The sequence below is a fragment of the Austrofundulus limnaeus genome, unplaced genomic scaffold (assembly GCF_001266775.1).
Source record: "Austrofundulus limnaeus strain Quisiro unplaced genomic scaffold, Austrofundulus_limnaeus-1.0 Scaffold287, whole genome shotgun sequence".
NCBI classification, from domain to species: domain Eukaryota; kingdom Metazoa; phylum Chordata; class Actinopteri; order Cyprinodontiformes; family Rivulidae; genus Austrofundulus; species Austrofundulus limnaeus.
The window spans coordinates 64,145-88,466 of NW_013952689.1; the positions used below are offsets into that span (position 1 = coordinate 64,145).

At 37.3% G+C, this 24,322-nt stretch overlaps 1 protein-coding gene across 2 annotated transcripts in view; it reads left to right on the forward strand.

Annotated features, from left to right (window-relative positions):
• ahi1 (Abelson helper integration site 1) overlaps positions 1-24,322 on the forward strand; it is a 71,032-nt gene that overhangs the window by 15,899 nt on the left and 30,811 nt on the right. For both annotated transcript variants that reach the window (XM_014021327.1, XM_014021326.1), the window contains 9 exons: positions 7,640-8,208; positions 8,293-8,378; positions 13,127-13,313; positions 16,349-16,541; positions 16,623-16,718; positions 16,817-17,002; positions 17,175-17,327; positions 19,626-19,758; positions 19,902-20,025. In XM_014021327.1, the coding sequence (XP_013876781.1) occupies positions 7,640-8,208; positions 8,293-8,378; positions 13,127-13,313; positions 16,349-16,541; positions 16,623-16,718; positions 16,817-17,002; positions 17,175-17,327; positions 19,626-19,758; positions 19,902-20,025 (1,727 nt within the window). The remainder of the gene's footprint in view (positions 1-7,639; positions 8,209-8,292; positions 8,379-13,126; positions 13,314-16,348; positions 16,542-16,622; positions 16,719-16,816; positions 17,003-17,174; positions 17,328-19,625; positions 19,759-19,901; positions 20,026-24,322) is intronic.

Sequence of the window (24,322 nt, forward strand, 5' to 3'; positions counted from 1 at the left end):
GTCTCATAGCTCAGCCCATTTCTCTTCGCTTTAACAACAACACAAAGTACCAGAATGTATATAATGTAACACATAACTTTACTATTGTCCTGAGAAGTGAAAACAGAATCTGATGGTGTCCCTTCCCATAACCCAAAAACCCTCAACATGAACATAAACAGAACAATGCCTATAAAAACTAACTGACTGATGAGGATAATATTGAGTAATTAACAAGTGATTGCAATGAATGATTGAACAGTAAATAAGCTCTCAATATAACACAATTAATATTCTACTTTCCTAGCAGTTGAACTGATTAATTAAGCAGTTTGTCTAACAGTTTTTCAAGATTCAAGATTCAAGATACTTTATTGTCATTCACATCACATGTTACATGAGATGGAACGATTTACTAAGCAAAAACAGGGTATTTATGTACATTTAGGTGCTGTATGTGTGTGTGTGTGTGTGTGTGTGCGTGCGGATGTTTATGGATGTGTGTGTATGAATGTGAGAGATGAGAAAAAGAGAGAGAAAGGGAAAGGGAGACAGAGAGACAGACAGACAAACAAACAAATAAATCTTTGCTAAGGTAATGATTTTTAAATTGTGTGTTTTAGCTGTGAGCCTGCGGACCGAAGTGAGCACACATCAGCAGCTTTACCGTAGCCCAGGACCAACCAAACGAGGAAGGTAGACAAGACTTCAGCTCGGGTGTCAGCCTGATGGAGAGCAAACACAGTGGCCTCTCTTTGTCAGCCGAATGGATGCAGGCCTTTTGGACTCGGTCAGTCAGCAGCGTGTTAGCAGTGGTTCAGACCCAGGCTCGTTTGGTAAACTCACAGCAGCAGGATATCTCCAGGGGAGCTCGTAGGTTCAGAGCAGCCCAAAAACAAAAGTTTTAACTCCACTTAAAAAGCATAATTCTACTACGGCGTATTAGGGCCACGTTGCAGATAAAAAAAAAAAAAGGAGGAGGAGCAAATTCTCCGAGAAAAAAACCCCTCAGAATTTCTGAGATTAATTTCAGAAATTTTCGAGAAAAAAAACAGGCAATTCTCTTATGTTGAAAAGTCACAGTTTTGCTAGAAAAAACAGAATTTGTTAGATTAATTTCAGAAATTTTCGAGAAAAAAAACCAGGAAATTGTCTTATTTTGAAAAGTCGCAAATTTGCGAGAAAAAACTCAGAAATTTCCATAATTAAAGGCAGAAATTTGCAACATTTAAACTAGATATTTTCTGACATATTAAAGACAGAAATTTACAAGAAAAAACTCGTAAATTTATGAGAAAAAATCTCTGAAGTTTTCAGGAATGGCTAAAGGGCGATTCCACCTGTTTTCACTACCTTGAGCATCTTTAATCCGCTCTAATTTAAAAACTAAAACACAGAGACTTCAAACCTGGACTAGATTATTCTACACTGTTTGCAAAATGTTTAAAACCAAGTGTGTGATTGTGAAACATATAATTGATATGTGAAGCTTAAGGAAATATGGTGATTTCAGCATTTTTTATGCAGTTTTTGAATTTTATGCATTTTGGAGAGAAATTATGCTGCGATCAACTTCACACCGAATGCACAAAAACACACAAATGCTTCAAGTTGGACTCTTGTACACTTTGATGTCAGACAGACGCTCTTCAAATTGCTCTTGATGCACGTCCAGAGCCTCCTCTGCAGGTGTATGGCAGATGAAATAAAGAAAGTGGCTTTACTTTATTTACTGAGAGCAAGAGCGCATCACGCTTACCAGATAATTAATTCATAATTAATTTATCAGATAAGTGAGTTGCACTAGGGGCTGCGCACTGACGAGCTGCTGATCCGCACGTCCACGGTCCATCATTGAATTTGCATGTAAACCCGACTCCCCCGACGCTTAAAAATGCGTTTGGTGTGAGTGACTGAAGCAATAAGTAAGTCAGTAAACTTTATTTTTACAACATTACATTACAATTATTAGCATTACAACATGCGTAACAGAAAAAGAAAAACATATTTCAAAATATTCATAGACTTTTATTTTGAAATATCCGGTTACCAAAACAGAACATGTCATCACACATTGGGGAAATTGACGGTGATATTGTGTGGCTGCATAAAATTTTGAGAATTATTTTTCTTTATAGGCTCCATGATCATTTTGGATGATTGATTCAGTCACTCTAATTCACTCACCTCTCCATCCGGCCACCATGCACAGTTGGTTCATAAAATGCATAAAAGTGCTGAAATCACCATATTTCCTTGAGCTTCACATATCAAATATATGTTTCACAAATCACACACTTGGTTTTAAACATTATGCAAACAGTGTAGAATAATCTAGTCCAGGTTTGAAGTCTCTGTGTTTTAGTTTTTAAACTAGAGCGGATTAAAGATGCTCAAGGTGAAAACAGGTGGAATCGCCCTTTAGCCATTCCTGAAAACATCAGCGTTTTTTTCTCATAAATTTACGAGTTTTTTTCTTGTAAATTTCTGACTTTACCATGTCAGAAAATATCTAGTTTAAATGTCGCAAATTTCTGCCTTCAATTACGGAAATTTCTGAGATTTTTTTCCTCGCAAATTTGTGACTTTTCAAAATAAAAGAATTGCCTGTTTTTTTTCTTGAAAATTTCTGAACTTAATCTCAGAAATTCTGAGTTTTTTCTAGCGAAATTGCAACTTTTCAACATAAAATAATTGCCTGTTTTTTCTCGAAAATTTCTGAAATTAATCTCAGAAATTCTGAGTTTTTTCTCAGAGATTAGCTCCTTTTTTTTCATCTGCAAAGTGACCCTATTATGCCGTCGTATGTTTCCTTGTAAAATTGAAAAGGAAAAATATGCTGCAACAAAAAGGAAAGGAATTGGAAAGATAAAGAAAGCAAAGAGGCTGGGGGACGACCGGCGTCCCCTGACCCAGCAGGGCGAAGGCACAGACAGAACAGAGCAAAACAGAGGTTTTATAAAGACACACAGCGAGCTGTGTTCTCATAGGAAAGAAAGAAGTGTAGGAGTGTGCGAGTGAATGGTGTTTATCTTGCAGGTGCAAGTTCGCATGGGAACCCAAGCAATAATCAGAATGTGACACATGAACATTTTGTTAGCAGAAGTAAAAGTAATTCAACTCTTAAAGAACATTCTTAATATTCTAATTAACTAATGGTTAACTATAAACACTGCCTAGGCAGACTATTAAAAATGATTAAGTAATGCTTATCAAAAACAAAAGAAACAAAAGAATAAAATATGAGCATTGACAAAGATATATGTATTGTTATCATTAACTCATAAATGTCTAAACATGTTCAAAACAAGAAATGCAGATTTGTTATAAGCTAAATTAGAGAGCCCTTAAAAATAAAGACAAAATCAAACATTTTAAAGCGTAGAAACATTTGAATTATACACGTTTAGAGAAAACAGTAACAGGAGAAGGTTTGTTTATTTTATTTTTGTTTTATCAACAAAGAGCAAATCTCTATGGGAAGAGAAACCGTGTTTCTCTCTCAGAGGAAAGGAGAGGCAAAGGAAAGCTTTTATTTTTTCATAGCTCTTCAGCAGAGCTGAAATAGTTCAGTCTGAGGAGAGGAGAGGTTTGACCTCAGGTTTAAAGGTCAACCAGTGGTGAGACGAGGTGAGGTGAGGTGAGGTAAGGGGGTTACCACTACAGTAGTGAGACATTTGAAGCAATGAAAGGTGGAGGAAGCTCAGGCAAGGTTTAAATTAGTGAAATATATATTTATTACTTTTTAAACAAAAATTTTTTATTATGAGAAGAACTGGTTCAGAGAAAAGAAAGGAGAGTCAGGTGGAGTTTCAGTGTGTGAGGTCAGGTTTATATTAGATCCAGAAAGAACAGCTAAGGACTGATGTCAGGGTCAGTTTTTTTTCATTTCAAAACTTATTGTAAGTGTTTGATAGCATACGAGATGTATACATCTGTTAATCAGTTGTTTAAATATCTGTATGATAAAAACCTTTTTTTATCTTCTGTAAGTCACTTGCTGGTGCTGTACATTACATGTAGTGTTCTCTGTTGTAAACATGTTGATGCCATGCAGGCACATCAGAGGCAGGAAGAGTGAGGGAGAGGCAGGAGCAGACCATCAGGTAAGAGAGGAGCACAGAACAGATATTTGATATTAGAAAATCTTGTGATGGCAGTAATATTTGTAAAAATTGCAATGATGATACCAGGTGTGAATTAATTTTTTTCTCTTCTTTCTCTCTAATCTGAACTAATCTAATCTAAACTTCCTAGTCTATGTGGCTTTTAGTATTTTTGGCAAAGTCATTTGTGTCTGATGTGAACCTTTGCTGCTGAGAGTCTGTCCTACAAGCTGTAGGGGTCACCTTGAGTGAAGAAACAAGATTTTATGCCTCGAAGCAGGCCTCGGACAGGCCTGACGAGAGGACAGGAACTCTGTCACAAACTAAACTCTATTTAGGCCATGACAGGTCATTCTAACCGTGGAAGAGAAYYHMTCAGTTCTCTTAATCAGATAATGGACAGAACAATCTCTTCTGTTCGTGATTCATTTGTCGTTTAACTAAGAATATTTATGCATTTGTTAAATCATGATAATGACTGTCACAGGAAATGTAGAACGACTCCTTTTCTTTTATCGTGCCTTAAAGATTTGTAATGGTATAAAAAATCACAGAGAATCTGATTACAATGTTTTCATTGTGTTTTTATGTAAATCACTGTTTTTATTTTACTGTGAACACAGTAATATAATTGTGGATTTTTTCTTGAGAAAATCTTTCATTTATCTGGACTAAAAGAATGGTTCATAGCTGATTATAAACAGAAATGTTATAGTTAATCACCATTAATGTTTTGCAGTGATTTCTTTTAGAGTCTATCAGAAGAAGGCTAAAGAGGTTATCATGATGTTGTTGAACAACCACAGAATTTAACCTTGACTCGCACCTGGCTGGCAAGTCTCTATCTTTCTTCTCTGACTCATCTCTAAGCCTGAGGGCGGAACCAAAGTTTGTCCATTCTTATTACTAACCCGGACGGCTTTGAGGACACTCTGGCTTCCTAACTCAAAGAAGGAAGGCGGTTGTGATTCTCTTCAGAGAAATCTCAGCCCTGGGGCTGTAAAATCTAATCCCACGAGCCAATTAGGGAGATTTTACAGCCAGGGACCCGACAGGCCTGTCGGTGTTCCAGCCCGAGGCTTCAAGCCTCCAAGTGTGTTTTGTACCTCCCGATGGGGAGATGTTTTATTCTGAAGGAGAAACCAGATACGGCTTGAATTTTTCTGTCTTGGACTGAAACAAACACAAAGTTACCTGAAAATAACACCTGTTCGCCAATGACCGGTAAGCGAGCCGACAACAGTTCACTGACTGATCGGAGGCGAGCCAGTTTTTCTACTTCGAGGGTGTCTTAAAAAGTCATCATCAGGTAAAAGATGATGTGTTTGGAGTGACGTGTATTGTGGACCTGAGTCAAGAAAAGTCGTGCAGTTCCGGTTGACCCACACTTTGGTAAAAGTAAAAGTAGCAGAAACACTAACATTACTTTTCTCCTCTTTCTTATTTCTTTGATTTGCCAAAACTTAAGCTAAAAGTGCCAGTAAAATTATTTGGTTGTTTAACAGCAGAACTAACGTTTTACTGTCTTATTATAAGTAAGCTGAGTTGATGTGAATTGAAATTTGGACGCGGGTTTTATCTCATTAATTCTGATGCTTGTATAGGAAATGAAATACCCACAATCAGGTGTAACTGATGATTTGTTTAATTTATGTAAATAAATGATTGCATAGTCATTATTAACAAATTAAACTCGTCTAAGCATTCCACTTATTGTGTCATTTTTCACTTCGCACAGTCAAGATATTAACAAATAGTGAGAAATACCTTGGCAAGAATTTTCCTCATAACCTTGAGTATGAGAGATGTGGGAAAAGCTTATTACATCCTAAGCTCATTTCCTACATATTTCATACTCAAGGTTATGAGGAAAATTCTTACCAAGGTATTTCTCACTATTTGTTAATATCTTGACTGTGCGAAGTGAAAAATGACAATAAATAGCTAACAAGAAAAGTACAACTTCAAAACTCTTTAAATACATTAGTCAACAATTACTGCACTCCAAGCAGTCCTTTACAATATAAATATTGTGCACAGTTAGATTGTGATGATATTTTCACAATATACAGAATTATTCAGCCCCATTAAAGCCTTTTTATTGGGTGGTTTGCCCACAACACTATTTTCCAAGAAACATTTGAAAAAGGAAGAAAATTAAAGTTCAAAACACATTTTGTGAATGTTTTGCAGTGTAGTTAATTTATGACACATTTCTGCACAGAAAATTTATGAATCTTTCAGGTTTCCAATATTATGTCCCCTCCCCCAATAGTAAACTCATTCCTACGCCCCCGCTCAGCACAGACAGTTTCCTAAGAAGGAACAACAAACCCACCATTATTTAAATGTTTTAATACTTTATTTCATTCGAACATGAATTAAAATACAAATAATAATAATAATGTTGCGTCAAAAAGAAAAAAACACAACACAGCATGGTCAAATGAAAAGGAGCAGAAAGAAGAAAACAATCTTGTAACATATGCCCCCATTAAAAAATATGTACCTACAAAACATACAGCACGCAGAAATTAAACTCAACTTTCACAGTATAGCTTAAAATAATCAACAAAACAACATCACAACAGAAATCTCAATTTCAACCAATACACATATCTCATAAAAAAACTTTTAAGCTTTCTACCAACTGAATAAATTGTTCCAGCATTTTTAAGGTCATTGTCCAAGTTGTTCCACAGTTGAATTCCTCGGACAGAGCTGCATCGCTCCTTCAAATTTGTTCTAATTTTTGGCTTTACAAACATTTCCAGTCCCTTCAAATTATAAACACTATCCCTCTTAATTTCAGCAGATGATGCATTTCTCCTTTCACAAACTCAGACTCAGAAACACAGCTTTTCCTGCATGATGCACAGTCCTCCCCCCACATAAGTTGGCTGCTCACTCTGACCATGAAAAGACACGAGGTAACACCTCAGGTCAATATACCTCATATAGGACCACAGCATTTGTTTGGTTGTTTTCCTGTTTTCTTTAATTTTTCTGTACAGATTTTTGATTCAAACTATTTGTGCATAATTTGTTCAATTTTAGCCTTTAATAAATCACCCACCTGATTCAGAAGATAGGTGATATAACTTTTAGTCTTTATAACTTTTAGGTCTTTAAGATTTTTCTGTAATTATGAATATTTTTCTCAGAAAATGTACAAATTTTGTAATTCCTTCAAAAGCATTGTAGAATCTCTTCTGTGATCTGGCTCTGTTTTTTTGTTCTTCTGCTACTCTTCTATTGCATTTAGTTTTTTTCTACTGTTTTGTATCTTTTTGATACTTTTAGCTATTTATTTTTGCTACATTCAGACTTTGGGTAGGCTTTGCTTCTTTTATTAGCTAGTGTTTCTCTTCTTCTGGTGATTAGGTAAAATTCTGCTTCTTTTGGCTTCACAACCTCTGTTTCATCTTTATGAAAGTCATCTAGCATTTATCTTGCCTCATGGGTCATTTTGACTCAGAGCCAGCAGGGAGGTTAAACAAAGAAGAACTTGTAAAGCATATAATATCCGTTTGGTGCTCTCTGTCTGTTTTCAGCTTCAGAGTCTCAGAAAGAATCTTAACCTTGAAAAGAACACAGAAGATGATGAGACCATTCTGCAGAACACCTATGATCCTGAACAGGGCAGCCCTCGTTACACCAAGAACAAAAGAAGAGAAAAGGCTAACATCAACAACAGCAAAAACCAAGATGAGATTACAACATCAAAATCTACGAGGAAGAGTAAAAGGGGTCTCCCTACCCTGCATTCACCTAAAGACATCACAGACCACATCCAGGAGGATCCAGATGCTTCCAAGGATGACAGCAGGGCTTTGGAACCAGATGTTGGTGCTGGTGGAAAAGAACTGAAACGAAAAAGCAAAAAGGGACAAATCAAAGGAAGCACAGAGGGTTCAGCAGAAAACCAGGTGGAAGATGCAGAGGAACACCTGCTGAATGAATACCAGCAGCAGATAGAGCAGGAAGAAGTAGCGACTGTGAAGAAAACAAAGGCTGAGAAAGAAGACAAAAGTGTTGGGTCACAAAATATTACCTTGAATAATGATGTAGGGAAGAAGAAAAAGAAGAAGTTAAAATCTGTGACAAGGGAGTCAGATGTTGGGTGAGTATTGCTCTGTTTAATATGAGGTTTTGATGTTTTTTTCTCTTATAATGAAGGTATCAGTTCCTTTTTTTCCCCCCACAGGGACCAAGAAGAACAAGTAGATCATGATGCTGATGTGAAAGCTGAAACAGAATCAAAGGGGAAAAAGAAAAAGAAGAAAAAACACGGTAATAGGGCTCAGTTGTTTGTAATTTCACATTCTAAATTAAAAGCCTGTCATTCCCTGAAACGGTGCATATCACTCATTGTGGGAGTGTTCAGTTCAATTAAATTCAGTTTTTTTCTAAAGTGCCAAGTCACAACTGTTGGGCACTGTACATACACACACACACACACAAACAAAAAACAAAAACAAAACAATAACTCTAAAGAAGCCAGCAGGTCTGGTCTAGGTGTATTTTCCTCTGGAAGAGAGACAAAGAAAACATGTTATTGATAGAATAAAAATAAACATGTAGAGGAGAGTGACTAAAGATAACAGCAGAGTGAGGAAATGTGGTCAGTTTGTGCTCCAGCAGTCTAAGTCTTTAACAGCATAACTAATTAACTATAATAACTAAGCAAAGTGCTCTGTTAGGAAAGTATGGAACAATAAGATGTTTAATATATGATGGAGATTGGTTGTTAAGAGCTTTGTATGTTAGGAGTAATATTTTAAATTCTATTCTGAATTTGACAGGGAGCCAGTGGAGAGAAGTTAAAACTGGAGGAATATGATCTCTCCTTCCAACTCTCATTAAAACTCTAGCAGCAGCTTTTTGGATTAAATGAAGACTTCTTAAAGAGTTTTTTGGATGTCCAGATAATAAAAAATTACATTAATCCAGTCTAGACATGATAAATGCATGAATCAGTTTTTCTGCGTCATATTTGGACAAGATGTTTCCCATTTTAGTAATATTATGCAGGTGGAAGAAGGCGGTCCTGGTAAAATTTTTAATGGGGATGGTTAAAAGACATGTCCTGATTGAAAATAACACCAAGGTTATTCACATTAGAATTGGAGGCCAGATTAATGCCATCCAGAGGAGCTGAAAGACTACAAAGTTGATCTCTAATATGTTCAGGTCTAAAAAACATAACCTCTGTTTTATCTGAGTTTAGAAGTAGAAAATTAAGAGTCATCCATGTTTTTATGTCTGTAAGACATGCTTGTAGTTTAAGTAACTGGTTGGATTCATCAGGTTTGTTGGATAAATATAACTGAGTGTCATCAGCATAACAATGGAAATTTATCCCATGCTGTTTAACAATTTTGCCTAAAGGAAACATACACAAAGAGGATTGGTCCAAGCACTGAACCCTGAGGAACTCCATGACTAACTATGGTGTAAGCAGAAGATTCATTATTAACATTAACAAACTGAAATCTATCAGTTAAATAAGACTCAAACCATTTTAGAGCTGTTCCTATAATCCCAATATCAAGTTCAAGTCTACGTAATAAAATATTGTGATCGATTGTATCAAATGCAGACATAACAGGACAAAAATGGACACAAGTCCTCTGTCTGAGGCCATGAGAATATCGTTAGTAACTTTAACCAGTGCTGTTTTTGTGCCATGATGAGCTCTAAACCCTGACTGAAACTCTTCATTTAGATTATTTCTATCCAGATGTTCACGTAGTTGATTTGCAACTATTTTCTCAAGAATTTTTGAGATTAATGTGAGATTAGATATAGGTCTATAGTTGGCCAGAGCTCCTGAATCAAGATCAGGTTTCTTAAGTAAAGGTTTAATTACAGCAACCTTAAAGCTCTGTGGCACATAACCATTCATTAGAGACAAATTAATTAGATCTAAAATATGGATATTAATTAAGGGAAATGCTTCTTTGAACAGTCTGGTTGGGATGGGATCTAGCAGACATGTTGATGGTTTGGATGAAGCGATTATTTTAGATAGTTCAGAGAGCTCAACAGGACATAAACTGTCCAACATAAATCAGGTTCTAGTAACACTAAAGCTGCCTCATCTGACAGAGAATCAGAGACAGTAGCAGGAAGTTTGGCATGAATTTTATTCCTTATTAAAATTGTTTTATCTATAAAGAATCTCATGAAGTCATCACTACTTAAAGTTATAGGGATACATGGCTCAACAGAGATAGGACTTTTCATTAGTTTAGCTACAGTAACAGAAACCTAGGATTGTTTTTATTCCATTCTATTAAAGATGAATAATAGACAGTTTTAGCTTTACGAAGGGCTTTCTTATAGGTTAGCAGGCTGTCTCTCCAGGTTAAATAAGATTCTTCTATGTTAGTGGAGCGCCATTTTCTTTCTAGTTTTCTAGATGCCTGTTTTAAAGAACGTAACTCTGAATTAAACCAAGGAGTCGGCTTCCTCCGATCGATAACTTTCTTTTTTAGTGGAGCAATTTCATCAAGAGAGGTTTGCATTAAAGTTATAATATTACCAACAAGACCATCTAAGTTACTGTTCTGTTACATTATTCTGTAAGACAGCGGAAAATAAAGATGGACGAGATTCTTTAAATTTAGCTGCGGCGTTCTCTGATAAACATCTACTATAATGAAATTTACTCAATAGCTGTGAAGTCAGCTAATATAAACTCAAATGTTATTAAAAATGGTCAGAGAGAACAAGATTGTAAGGAAGTATTATTAAGTTCTTACTCTCTCTACACCATACGTCAGAACCAGATCGAGTGTGAGAGAGAGTGAGTAGATTTATGGACATTTTGAGTAAAATCAATTGACTATCAAATTACTAAAAGTTAAGCTATCACTTTCATCATCTACATGAATATTGAAATCCCCCATTATTATTATTATTGTATCAGTTTTTATAAATCAGACAAAAAAATCTGAGAACTCTGATAAAAACTGAGAATAAGGGCTTGGAGGACGATAAATAACAACAAGTAACAGAGGTTTTCCCGATTTCCATTTTGGATGAGAAAGACTGAAGTACAAAGACTCAAAGGAATTATAACTAATATTTGATTTAATAATTCTGACTGAAAAACTGCAGCTACTCCTCCACCTCGACCTGTTGTTCTAGGAACATGAAAATTTAAATAATTAGCAGGAGTGGATTCCTTTACTAACAAAATCCTCCTGTTGTAACCAGGTTTCAGTAAGACAGAATAAATCAATATGATAATCAGTTATCAGATCATTAACTAACAGAGCCTTCAGTTCAGCACTCTGATTTTAGTAGTTTCATCTCGCACATTAGATGTTTTCTCTGCTTTGGCATAAAACTTTCATACCAAAGTTTCAGACTAAGATTGTGTCATGCAGAGAAAAGACAGAGTTGTAGCCATTTTGGTTAAAACTTAAAAATAACACTATGAGTGATCTCAGATGTTCAGAGTATGTGTTGTTGTTATTATCTATCAACAATTATGTAAGTCTGGACCAAGGAGGTTCTATAGAACAGCTGGAGCTCAGAAACCAGGTGACCATGTGATCGTCTGGAGAAGCTAAAGGCTAACGCTAAACGGGCAAGAGTCTGGATTTCCCATCACTGTACATGTTGACAACAGAGCAGAAAAAAAGGACTGACGATGTAGAAATCATTAAAACTATTAATAATAATATTAATCCAATTATTATTAATATTTTACAGTTTATATAATCTAATGTTTTAAATAATGTCAGAAAAGCTGTTTGTGTTATGGATTTATTAACAGAAGATAAACAGGAAAACGTCTCATTTCACAACACAAGTCAGCAGATTTGATCTTATTTAGCTCAATGTGATCTGAGCAGAACATAATGTAGCAGTTTAAAATTAAAATAATCTTATAAAGTCCATGTAATCACTGTTATTTATTGAACTGGTTAGCAGATATTAGCTTTTGGAGTGTATATACAGAGTTTAGCACTGTTGAATAAAGCTACAATTTAACACAAACTATTAAATATTACAGCTGATTTGTCTTCTGATTAATATTTAGACCTACAGAGTGTAAAATAATATTATAAATGTCTGATTAATATTTAGACCTACAGAGTGTAAAATAATATTATAAATGTAATTATTTTTAGGTTTCTGTTAGAGGAACCTGACCTGTTAAGAAGATGTTAGCTAATAGAGACAAGTTTCATCCTAAAACCAGAGAACATTTTCTAACTGCTGTTTGCTAAATAACAATAATTATTTTTTTTATAACAGTAAGAAAAAATAATAAATATACTTTATTACTAGCTGAAGTCATCATTTTTCAACTAGCTAAAGTCCAAGTTACAGGCTGACTTCAGGTCTGGTTTAGATCATTGTTATTTATAAATTATTTATTTTTCTGGTATAAATCTGCTGTTTTACATGATTGTTGAATGAAATTAACATAATTATTAATTTATTGTAAAAACATGACAGATAATCTGTGAAACAGATCCAGTTCAGCTGCTGTTTATCTATTAGTTTCTATGGAAGCTGTGAACTGTTGCCCTTTTAGGTCGCCGTTTTTGCTCCTCCATGCTGTCACAGACACTACCAGTGTACGGTATGGATGGGGCTCAGTCTAGTGATATTTAAGTCTATGGTCTGGACTAATCAGACCACATAATCTTCTTTGTACAGTTCTTAACCTGATGTTAGTAGTTTAACCAATCTCCTTAGATGTTTTCTCTGTCTGATGCCAATTATGTGACTCTTCTGAAACAGATGAACATCTCTTCCACAACCACAGGATGTGTCTTTAGACATGATTGTTTAACAAATAAGAATCTGCTCACTGCGTCAGTTAGAGTTAAATAACTTGTTGTCAGATGAAACATAGTCACTCATCTGGTAATTATCCAATGGGTGGATAAACTGTTTGTTTAGTTAAATCCAGGTGGTGACACATTTTTGGCCAGGCAGGGTATTTTGCTAACAGACAGTGATAATAAACACAAGTAGATACTGATAAAACTCCTGTTCTAATCTCCACCTTTCAGTTTTTAAAGAAGAAAGTGAAGCTGACTCCGAAGAGCCACAGAAGGGGACGTTTGATGCCAATCTTGTGCTTGGAATCTTTATCCACAGAACAGATCGCCTCAATACAGACTTTATGATCTCACACCCCATGGTGAAGATCCATCTCATTGATGAGACCACAGGACAGTATGTGAAGAAAGAGGACTGGTGAGAACAAACCCTCTCATCTTACGTAACTACACAAAATGTGTTCCAGCTTTTATGACTTATTTTTATTGCCTGCCACCAAATGTAGAGCAGCCATAATGTTTCTGCCTGCATCTGTTTGTAGCATTGGCATTATTATCTCGAACCAGTGGACAGATTTTAATGAAACTCTCAGAAATTAGTCACTGAATGTACTGTTTCTGCAGCTGTTTAATAGGGCTATGTATTGGCAAGAATTTGGCGATACGATACATATCATAACAGAGGGGTCACGATACGATATATCCCGATATATTGGGTTACTGTAAGCAAGGCAATATATTGCGATATATTGCAATTTTTTGTCCAAAAAATTCTATTAAATAAAAACCTCTTACTGAAAAAAAAGCTAATGTTTACTTACAATGCTAATGCTACCCTTACTCTCTGGCGCTCAAGAGGTAGAGGAGCCAAATGGCTGGCTCACTGCTGCCAACTAGTGGTCAGAGGCTGAACTACAACATAAAAATGAATTGTTGGCAAGAAGGTTGACATTTTAAACCTTAATTAAAAATCGATACAGGGCTTTAGAATATCGATACAGTATCAGGAAATGAAATATCGCGATATTTCAGTGTATCGATATTTTCTTACACCCCTACTGTTTAACTTCTGAAGTCAGTCCCATTTAGTGGGCACCACAGCTAATCAATGTTCAAACATAAAACTGATTCTAACTCTGTCTGTTGTGCAGGTATGGAACTAAACTTTGGTTTAATAGTGACTCAGCATCATTTCCAACACATAGTCCAAACATCATGAACCAATAAACAGATCACAATGAAACTCACAGAAATTAACTGACATCTGATTAGGGGTCCAAGCCCAAGGAGCAGGGGAATGTAGCTGCAAAGTCAAAGTACCTCATAAATACTATCCAATAAATGTATTTTTGTCATTTTAAGAAATTTATTTCTCCAAAATCCAGGTGACAACTCTTTTTATATCATGTTAAACAGTTACTTACACTATACCTAGAATAAATAATTTTACGGTGTATTTTTGGAGAAACACCAAGTCAAAGTACCTCTTGAAGACTATCCTGGTGTAATGATCTTACATCTCTTATAACGAAGGTTATAAGGAAATTATGTAACAAGTGATCTTTGTTTATTAGGGAAAATATCTCCTCCGTGCAAAGTGAATGACACGACACAAAGGTGACTCAGTTCAGTGAATTTTGCTTTGATCCATCAATAAATGCGATCATTTATTTACACAATCAAACAAAATCACTACTATACACTTAAGGTGACAACTTAATTTCCTATAAGAAGTTTAAGAATCAACAACAACAAGCACGCTTCGAGCTTAGTTACTTATTAATCCAACAGCTCTAGGGACAACAAACATCAGGCTGTAGATGTTAACAAACCAGACATTTGCAAGTACCCAAATTCAGTTTTAAGTGGAACAGAGTTTTGTCTCTTTAAAGGGCCCGTCCGAGGCCTGAGGTCCAAGACAGTTTTCTTGTTTATTCCAATCGAGGTGACCCCCTACACAGGAAATGTGGTTTTATTTTGAAGAACTTATTCCTCCCAAAAATCCTGAGAGGTGACAAACTATCTTTATATTATAATAAATATTTAATAATTTAACTGTATACTTTACATTACATTATATATTTACATTAATTTATTTTACATTCAGCCTGGGACAGATGCTGCTCCTGAGAGGCTGTTTTTTTATGTTAAGATAAGCCTTCAATGCATCAGACTTCTGCTGTACCGCTGCTTGAGCTGACTGTGTTATGGCAATATTTATTTAACAAAGACAGAAATACGTGGTACAAGAATGAAGGTACTCCGTGGGATGATCAGCTGAGTTTTACTGCAACAGCAGGAAACACAGAGAACAATCTGGCCTGTCTCTGTGCCTCTGCTTCTCTCTGTCAGTCTCTCCACACTGTCCACTGTCGAACACTGTCTCACTCACTCGAGAGGTCTTATATATATATTAACAAACACCATTATGTCATCTTAGCAAGATTTGATACAAGGTCAATGGAAAACACAAAGATAAACACAAGTGATATCTAAGAATGACTGTTGTTAGCAAATCTTATTCTGACTTTAATCATTCTATCTGCAGATGAACAGCATGTCATGAAAACCTAGGTCATTAAAGGGTGTCATGAATTACTTGCTTAAACACAAAAGTATTAGTTCCATTACATCTCCCCCATCTGATCATTAAATCACCAATTAAATGATCAATAAAACAAAAAAAACTCTTTAATGTATTTAAAAAAAATGTCAACATAAACCTAAGTATATGTACTTTTCTGAAATCCCAACCCCAGTAATTCAATTTTTATTCCTCCCACAGTCATTTCTAAACCCTCCAAAACGTTATCACACAAAAGTCTTTGGATCATCTTGAACACAAACAGGATTGTCTGTTTTGTTATGTGGAAGGGTCAGAGGTGGTGGTGGGGCTCTGTGTCATGAAAACCTAGGTCATTAAAGGATGTCATGAATTACTTGCTTAAACATAAAAGTATTAGTTCCATTACAGACTGTTATATTCTCCTTGGCCCAACACAGGAGCTGAGAAATGATGTCATTGTCTGTCCAGATAACATAAGTATCTCAGAGGTATATAGGAGGGTCTCAAGGATGGCGTCAGTTCATAGAATTCTGACAGAGAGCTGATAGGTTCTCTGTTAACCTTTGTGCCTTGCTTATTGCAGTAAACAAACTCAATTCTACAAAGTGCCTTTATTCTTTGAATCATATATTTCGGTTTTTGTTAAATATTTATAAACCACAACACAAGCACAGAAACATTATAGTCCCATATGTTGCTGGAGTCTCTGAGAAACTCAAGAGGATTTTCTCCAAACCTAACAGAGCTTTTCATCCAGTTTAAAGCTTGAAACACGACACTCTGCAGTTTGAGACTTTTCAGATGGAAGGCAAAACATCTTCAATTACAGAACAGAAGTCTAGTTGTTTCAACGTTTTATTTATGGATTTCTTTTCTTCGTTTTAAAGCCATCGGCCCGTGTCTTCATATTACGAGCAGGAGAATGTTGACCACATTCTCCCCATCATGACTCAGCCTTTCAACTTCAAGAGGAACAAATCCATTATCCCTGAGTGGCAGGAACAGATCATATTCAATGAGCGTTTTGGTTACTTTGTTGGACAAAATGATGGAAACCCCAGAGTCATCCTCTTCTTTGAAGTAAGACATAATTAATTACAAATAGTTCATTCACATTTGAACGTCCCTGACTGTTTTTTTTTCTCTAAATGTTTTATGAAGATCCTGGATTTTATGACCATGGAAGAGGCAAAAGCCAACACTGATGCTGATAAGCACGAGCAGGGCTTTAGAAAAATAGCGTGGGCTTTTCTTAAGGTAACACATGTGGTCTTGTCTTTCAGAACAAAACACTGGTGTCTATTGGTTTGTATTGTGCATTTTTAATACGTGCTTCATATTTTTCACACTTTCAGCTTGTTGGCACGAACGGTGTTCTAAATGTTGATAACAAGCTTCGCCTGCAGCTCTTCTGCCCTCTGCCTCGAGCAAAAAGGCAGCCTAAAACTATAGAAGTGTTTGAGTGGTGGAGGAAACATCCAAGAACTAAATATGCTTCCACCCTTTATGTTACAGTGAAAGGGATTAAACTCCCAGAGCATGTGAGTTCACATTTTTCTAGCTTAAAGTTGACATTTTTTATGTATTTCTTTATGTTCTTCTTTCTACCTGTACGCATTTGAAGGTAATGCTTGTGTTGTTAAGTAATAGTTTTTGAGTGAACAATGTTGTATGAACTTCTTTAATGAAGCTGAGTTGGTTTTTGATGTGCAGGTGGACCCCAGTATCCGGTCTATGATGGCTCTACAGGAAGAGAGAGGCAGCACCTTCTACAGTGAGCTGCAGAATGAGGTCACCAAGAGAAGTCTGGCCCAACCTCCTTACAGCAAGCAGCCGGTGTTGAGATGGAGCCGACTCCCGGGTCAGGTCTGTAACTGCCACAAGTATTTATTTTATTTTATTTACCCTCATTTAACCAGGCAAGTCCCATTGAGATCTCAGATCTCTTTTTCAAGGGTGGTTTGGGCCTGAAGGCAACCTATTGTAGATGTTTTTAGGGGTGGGGGGAAACTGGAGTACACGAAAAAAACCCAAGCAAGCACGAGGAGGACATGCAAACTCTGCACAGAAAGGCCCCAGGTCCAAACCGGGGATTGAACCCAGGACCTTCTTGCTGTGAGGCATCGGTGCTAACCACTGAGCTGTCGTGCCTCCTTATTATTATTAATGGTTTTACAAGTATGTAAACTTTAAAATAAGTAATTTTATTTGTTTAGCGCTTTTCACAGTCCATAAAGTGTTTCCACAATAAAACAGAATAGTACACAACAGAGCATAAAAACACATTGACAAATTATTAAGAATTAATGAGGCAAACTAAAATATATACAACATGATTTTATACAACAAAAACTTAATATGTTTTGATGTCCAATGCCTTAAGACTGTGCTGAGTGAATGTGAAGTGTGCATGTTAGAAGCTGTAAGAGGAGTTGGCTCAGATACATATATAAAATTGACAAAATGGTAGCTTTGATTCAAAATGGTTTACTTCCTGTGGTGTTATAGGACCATTGCTTCAAGAGACTTTCGTAGGTCCTGATACATTACAAGTGTACCGAATTTCATAATTCTTGGTCAAAGCATGAACTGGGGCTGATTTTTAAAATAATTGAAGGGGGAATTCACCACAGTTCCTCCTATGGAGGAACTAGGCCTCACCCACCAAAAATTGGACTGCATTCCTGTTGGAGATAGATTAGGACCGATCATAGTGAATTGGGTGCAGATTGGCTGAAATATTTGTAATTTAGAGCCAAACTGCACTGCCATGACCACGCCCCCCAGCAAAAAGTTGTTGTGCTTGAAAGCAAGTGAGACCAACTTGTTATCTGTGTTCTGACACAATTTGATGCTGATTAGGTGAAGAAGGTCAGAGATGGAGCTTTCCATGCATGAAAGCTCACAATTTTAAAAACTGACAAGGTCTGAAGCAGATACAGTAGGTCAAAATCCCAAGGAGGAGTTGTTAAAGTTATTATGGTCTGTAGATGATGAAATCCCTAAATTCCTTGCAATTGTATGTTGAGAAACATTGTTTCACTGAATCACTGTTTTCTTATGCAGTTGTTCACAAAGCAGTGAACCTTGCCCCATCCTTGCTTGTGAACAACTGAAATATGAATATTAGTTTTAGTCATGACTCAAGACATATGCTAGCTACACAAAATTTGAATGCAGTGCAATGTGGAGGAATGTGTAACAATTTGGTTCGGTCAAAACATCCCTAACCACCCTTTAAAAAGATTACTATATATAAATATGAATATTAATAGTACTCATAACCTAGGACAGAATTCTCTGATTTTTTTTCTGATTTATTATTAAAAACGGATAAAATTATAATAATGGGGGATTTCAGTATTCATGTAGATGATGAAAGTGATAGCTTAAACATAGTTTTTAGTAATTTGGTAGAGTTTGGTTTTAGTCAAAATGTCCATAAAACTACTCACTCCATTCATCACATTCTTGATTTGGTTCTGATGTATGGTATAGAGCAGGGGTGTCAAACTCATTTTCTCTGAGGGCCACATGAGCGTCATGGTGGCCCTCGAAGGGCCACTTGTAATGAACTTTGACGTTTCATGTTTTAACTTTGCCTAAACAGTGTTTTAACATGTCCTCTTTTAAACACTGATAAGAACTAAGTGTATGACTGACTAAATCTGAAATAAAAACAGAAATATTATTTAGTTTATGGTTGATGCTGACTTTAAGCAGCTTATTTTCAGACATTAAAACTGTGCTATCCAACTAAATTGCTCAGTTACTTCAAGCCAACAGCTCAGGGACAGGAATTCATTAAATTTATTTTTATTTCATTTATTTTTATTAAATTTATTATGTTGCATTTAATCATAAATTTAAAAACTTTTTTTTCTTTTGGATGGGATACCACCCCCCAATCTCCAACCCCCAGGCAGAGCTTATAAGGCTGAGTTCACCTGAAACTCATCAGACTGAAGAAGTCTCTTGGAGGAGAGATGAAACGTTTCACTAAAGAAGAACCATCCAGAGGACCTACTGATTTTTTCTTTTTGATAAATGTGTTTAACACTTGTTGGTCCTATTCTGGCTTCAGCTTCTATGTTCTCATCTGGATCTTTTCTACTGTCAATATTTGATACATGAAAGTTTGAAAAAACCTTCTGTCTGTTGCAGATGTGTCGGGTTCCTAACAAGCATATCCTGGCGTTTCGTGGAGGTCAGATGGGTTGTTTCACTGTGCTGTTTTCTCGTGCTGGAACCATGCTGGCTGCTGCTTGTGCTGACAGAGATGCTTTTCCTGTTATAGGTAAACAACTCCTCTTTACAAATCTAATGCTCATTTACTTTTATTAAGCCAATAAACCTGCACTTTACACACCTCTCTCTGCAACAACTCTGACTTCACTGCAGAGAGGGAGAGTAACAAATATTTCTGTTCTTATTTTTCAGTGTATGAGATCCCCTCTGGTACAGTATTAGCTGCCTTCAGTGGCCATCTGAAAATAGTTTACGATCTCTGCTGGTCCAGAGATGACAGCAGTTTGTTGTCTGCCTCCTCAGATGGAACTGTGAGGTAGGACTCAAGGTTGTTTTATATATATATTTTTTATTATTAATGTTTTTATTTCAAAGGTGTTGCACATAATCAACACATTGTCACTGTTTACAGTAAATCCAAGAGAACAAAATCAAAGTCCTTGCAATACATTAACAATTTTAGGCCTTCATAAATTCTTTAACTCCCTTTTCTGTCCACACGGTCATTTTTGTATTTGCATTCAGATACACAGTGTATGCAGTACCAGCACAACTTTTTGACTCTTGTATGCTAGAGGTTCACATAAGAACAAATAATAGGCTATTATGTGCTTTATTTTGTATAGGCTTTGCCTTTTAAGGCTATCACTAGTGGGTTTATCCCATTCTGGGGTCAAGTTTAAACAAGATTGCATGGAAACCATACTAAAAGTGAATGTACGGCCAAAGAGCAAAAATGGCGTACACAAAAAAAAAAAAAAAAAAAAATCAGATTTATAAAACCGTGCGTACGCACATTTCTGCTCACTTTCCCTTTATAAATCACAGCCGCACGCCAGAGTTTGCGCACAAGGTCCCGCCTCAGGTTCTGCCCTCTATACGCCCACACTCAACCATAAACAGTCAATGTAAAGTACCTCATGAATGTTAAGATGTATTTAAATCAGTCAGCTGATCAATGCCAATAAAAGTGATTGGTTCAGACACGCTCTGTCCTGCGTCTGGAGGATGACGGGTGCTGACAGCTGCTCACGTGAACAGATTGTCAGTAATTGACACAGATTTCCCCTCATTTTACAGGTTTACAGACGTTTAGAGTAATCTAACGATTTTTATCAAAAACTCAGCTTCAAATTAATTTTCTCTCAGAGCCTGCAGGTGGGATAAAAACAACAAATAAAATGATCCTTCCTGTTATCCACGGCTGACCCCACACACACACACACACACACACACACACACACACACACACACACACACACACACTCCATGCGCGTGAGAAATACGGACATACATTCACAAAAGTGAATCTTTTATAACACATCCACTAGTAAGGGCGCGCGCACCCAAAGCATGACTATATCCGAGCTTTTTGCTGTCGTGCTTTGCTGAAATATCTCTAGTCAGGGAGGGGTCTGTGGGTCAGGGCCGTGAGGAGGAAGGAGATGAATGCATGCGTGAACTTTTAAGATTTAAGTTTTTATTTCAAAGGTCCTCATGGCTCAGCAGCAGCAGAAGCATAAATATTACTGTTAAGAAAGCTGATGATAAAGTTGAATAAAAATCTAAGTCTGATGAAGGTAAATTAAACATCTGACAGTGATCATTACACAGTGTGGCTCTAATTCCTCACTTCACCATCTGTGTCGCAGTTTCTCGTCTCCAAAATGAGTGTACGCATGGGTCAGAGCTGGTGTGAGGCACCGCACATTTTCACGTCAAGTTTGGATTTTATAAATCACAACCTTGGCGTGAAAAGTGGCGTATGCAAGTTTTTTGTGCATCCAAAAGCTTTATAAATCCGACCCCTGGTCTGTATAAATTGAGCTGAGAATGGGGTTCAACTCCCTTTTTTTCTTCAGCACAGCATTGAACTTGACTAAGAGTAGAAGACAGAACATCATATCAAGAAGCACAAGGTTTACATCCGCCTGTATCTGGCCTGCCAGTGGTGATCCCTCTGGGCCTGCTGCACATAAGACGCCTGCAAAGATAGTTCAACCGCTTTTGTATCAATCCTGTGCGCCCCTCGGTGGAAGCTGATCTGCGCCACTGGAAAAATCCCCACAATTTATCAGAAGGAGCCCTCTGAGCAGAGCAACATCTCACATCTCTGTGTTCAGGGATGCATCCCTCTCGGGATGGAGGTTGTGTGTCTGGTGGTGAGAGGACAGTGGCCAGCTCACGTCTCTTCTCATAAAGTTCCTGGAGCCCCTCACAGTGTGGAAGTTGGTCCACAGTTTTCAACTACAGGGAGGAGGAACGATCAGGAACTTCCCGGTAATAGATCAGGACCACTCAGTCTGACCCCTGAATTAGGGGCGCTTAGAGAGGCTGGGTCTTTCTAAAGATGTGGTGCACACCATCCAGAGCGCACGAGCAGCCTCCGCCACAGCATCCTACACATCCAAATGGACTGCTTGGCAACGCTGGTGTGTAGGGAAAGGCGTGGACGCCATCTCGTTTCCCCTGCCCTACATTTTATCTTTTCTCCAGCTGCTGATGGACAGAAAATTGACTTTCATCACAATTAAAAAACATACGCTGCAGCCATTTCCTCCTGTTACGCGGGCTACAGTGACGAAACTGCGTTTAATCACTCTCTGATAAAACACTTCTTGAAAGGCAATGCTCAGACCCTCACCTATCTTGTGCATTACTTCCTCAGTGGGATTTAGTGTTGGTTTTACACACACTGACTAAAACTCAAATCAAGCTAACAGATCGAAAATCACTAAAGTTTCTGTCACTTGAAACAGCTCTGCTGTTTGTGCTGACATCGGCAAAGAGAGTGAGTGATTCATCAGCTCGGTCTGTGGCTCCATCCTGCCTCAAAATCCAAGGTGAGAGCAGCTCAGCTATGCTGCGTCTGAATCCAGCTTTTACTCCTAAAAGCATCATGAGCTCACACAGATCCAGAATTATAATGTTGGATGGTTTCTTTCCCTCTCCACATAACTCTGAGGAGGAAGCCATCTTCTCTGTACTGTAGGCATTCGCTCCTGCTATCACTCACACACAACTGCTTTATGCGGCTCTCAGTGTCTGTTTGTACTTTTCAGAGAGCAGTCTAAAGGACTTCCTCTGTCAGCTCAGTGCTTGTCACACTGGCTGTGTGAGGCTGCTTCACAAGCGTATATTTTCTCTGGACCACAGCCTCCAGAGGTACTGCTCTTAGAGTTCTGAGTAATGAGGTGGATGTTTTTCAGTGAGTTCTCCTGACTGTTCATTATGGAAAATATTTTGTCTTTTCAAATTTTGATCTGTCACAGAGATTATTGTCTTTGTGCGCAACGTGCGTCAGGTGCACAGTCTCAGCGCAATTACACACGAGATGAAGGTGGAATCTGATGTTTTTAGGAATGTAAGCAGGTGTATGTTTGTATAACAGTGGTACCGAACGGACCCAGTGAGGCATAGTCTACATCCTGCTTCGCCTTTAACCCAATATCTATTGCCGTAAAGGGCAAAGTCTATATGAAATAGAACTTTGGTTACGTACTGTAAACCCTCAAGATTCTATGCGTATAGGTGTAGCCCTTTAAGATCTGGGCCTCACTGCCTGAACAGCTGAAGAAAAAAGGCTATTTTTGGAAGATGAACCCCAATCTAAGCGCAATTTATACAGACCAGGGAGGGGCCCAAACAGCAAGTGGGACTAAAGTTTCAGTGCTGTGCTCGAAGGAATGAACCCACTAGCAATACCCTTAGAATCAATACGTAACCATCTTTAAACATTCATACCATATACAACCCCTGGCAAAAAGTATGGAATCATCAGTCTTGGATGAGCACTCAGTCAGACATTTCATTCTGTAAAACAAACTCAGATTAAAAACGTGATACAATAATAAGGCCATTCCAAAGTGCAACTTGTTGGCTTTCAGGAACACTCAAAGAAATTAAGAGAAAACGTTGTGGAAGTCAGTGAATGTTACTTTTATTGACAAAGCACAGGGAAGAAAGTATGGAATCACTCAAATTGGAGGTAGAAAATAAGGACACACCCAGTCAATTTCCTTTCCCTAAATGGACACCTGCCTCAGATTAGATCTGCTCGTTAGTCTTAAAACACCTGCAGTCATGACACCTTGGAGGGCTGCTGGACGAAGTGGAGTGGCAAGAACCATGGCTCCAACAAGAGAAATGTCTCTTGAAACAAAAGAGAGGATTGTGAAACTTCTTGAAAAAGGTAACTCTTCATACATGGTTGTTGAAGATGTGGGCTGTTCACAGTCAGCTGTATCCAAGATATGGACCAAATACAAACAGTATGGAATGGTTGTTAAAGATGTGGGCTGTTCACAGTCAGCTGTATCCAAGATATGGACCAAATACAAACAGCATGAATGGTTGTTAAAGCCAAGCGTACTGGTAGACCAAGAAAGACATCAAAGCATCAAGACAAACAACTTAAGGCCATTTATCTTGAAAACTGAAAACATACAACTAAACAGATGAAGCATAAATGGGAGGAAGATGGAGCCAATGTATGTGGCCGAACCGTAAGAAATGGCCTAAAGGAAATGGGATTTCAATCCAGGAAAGCTAAAAGAAAACCATCATTGACACGTAAACAAAAAAGAACAAGACTGCAATGGGCTAAGGAGAGG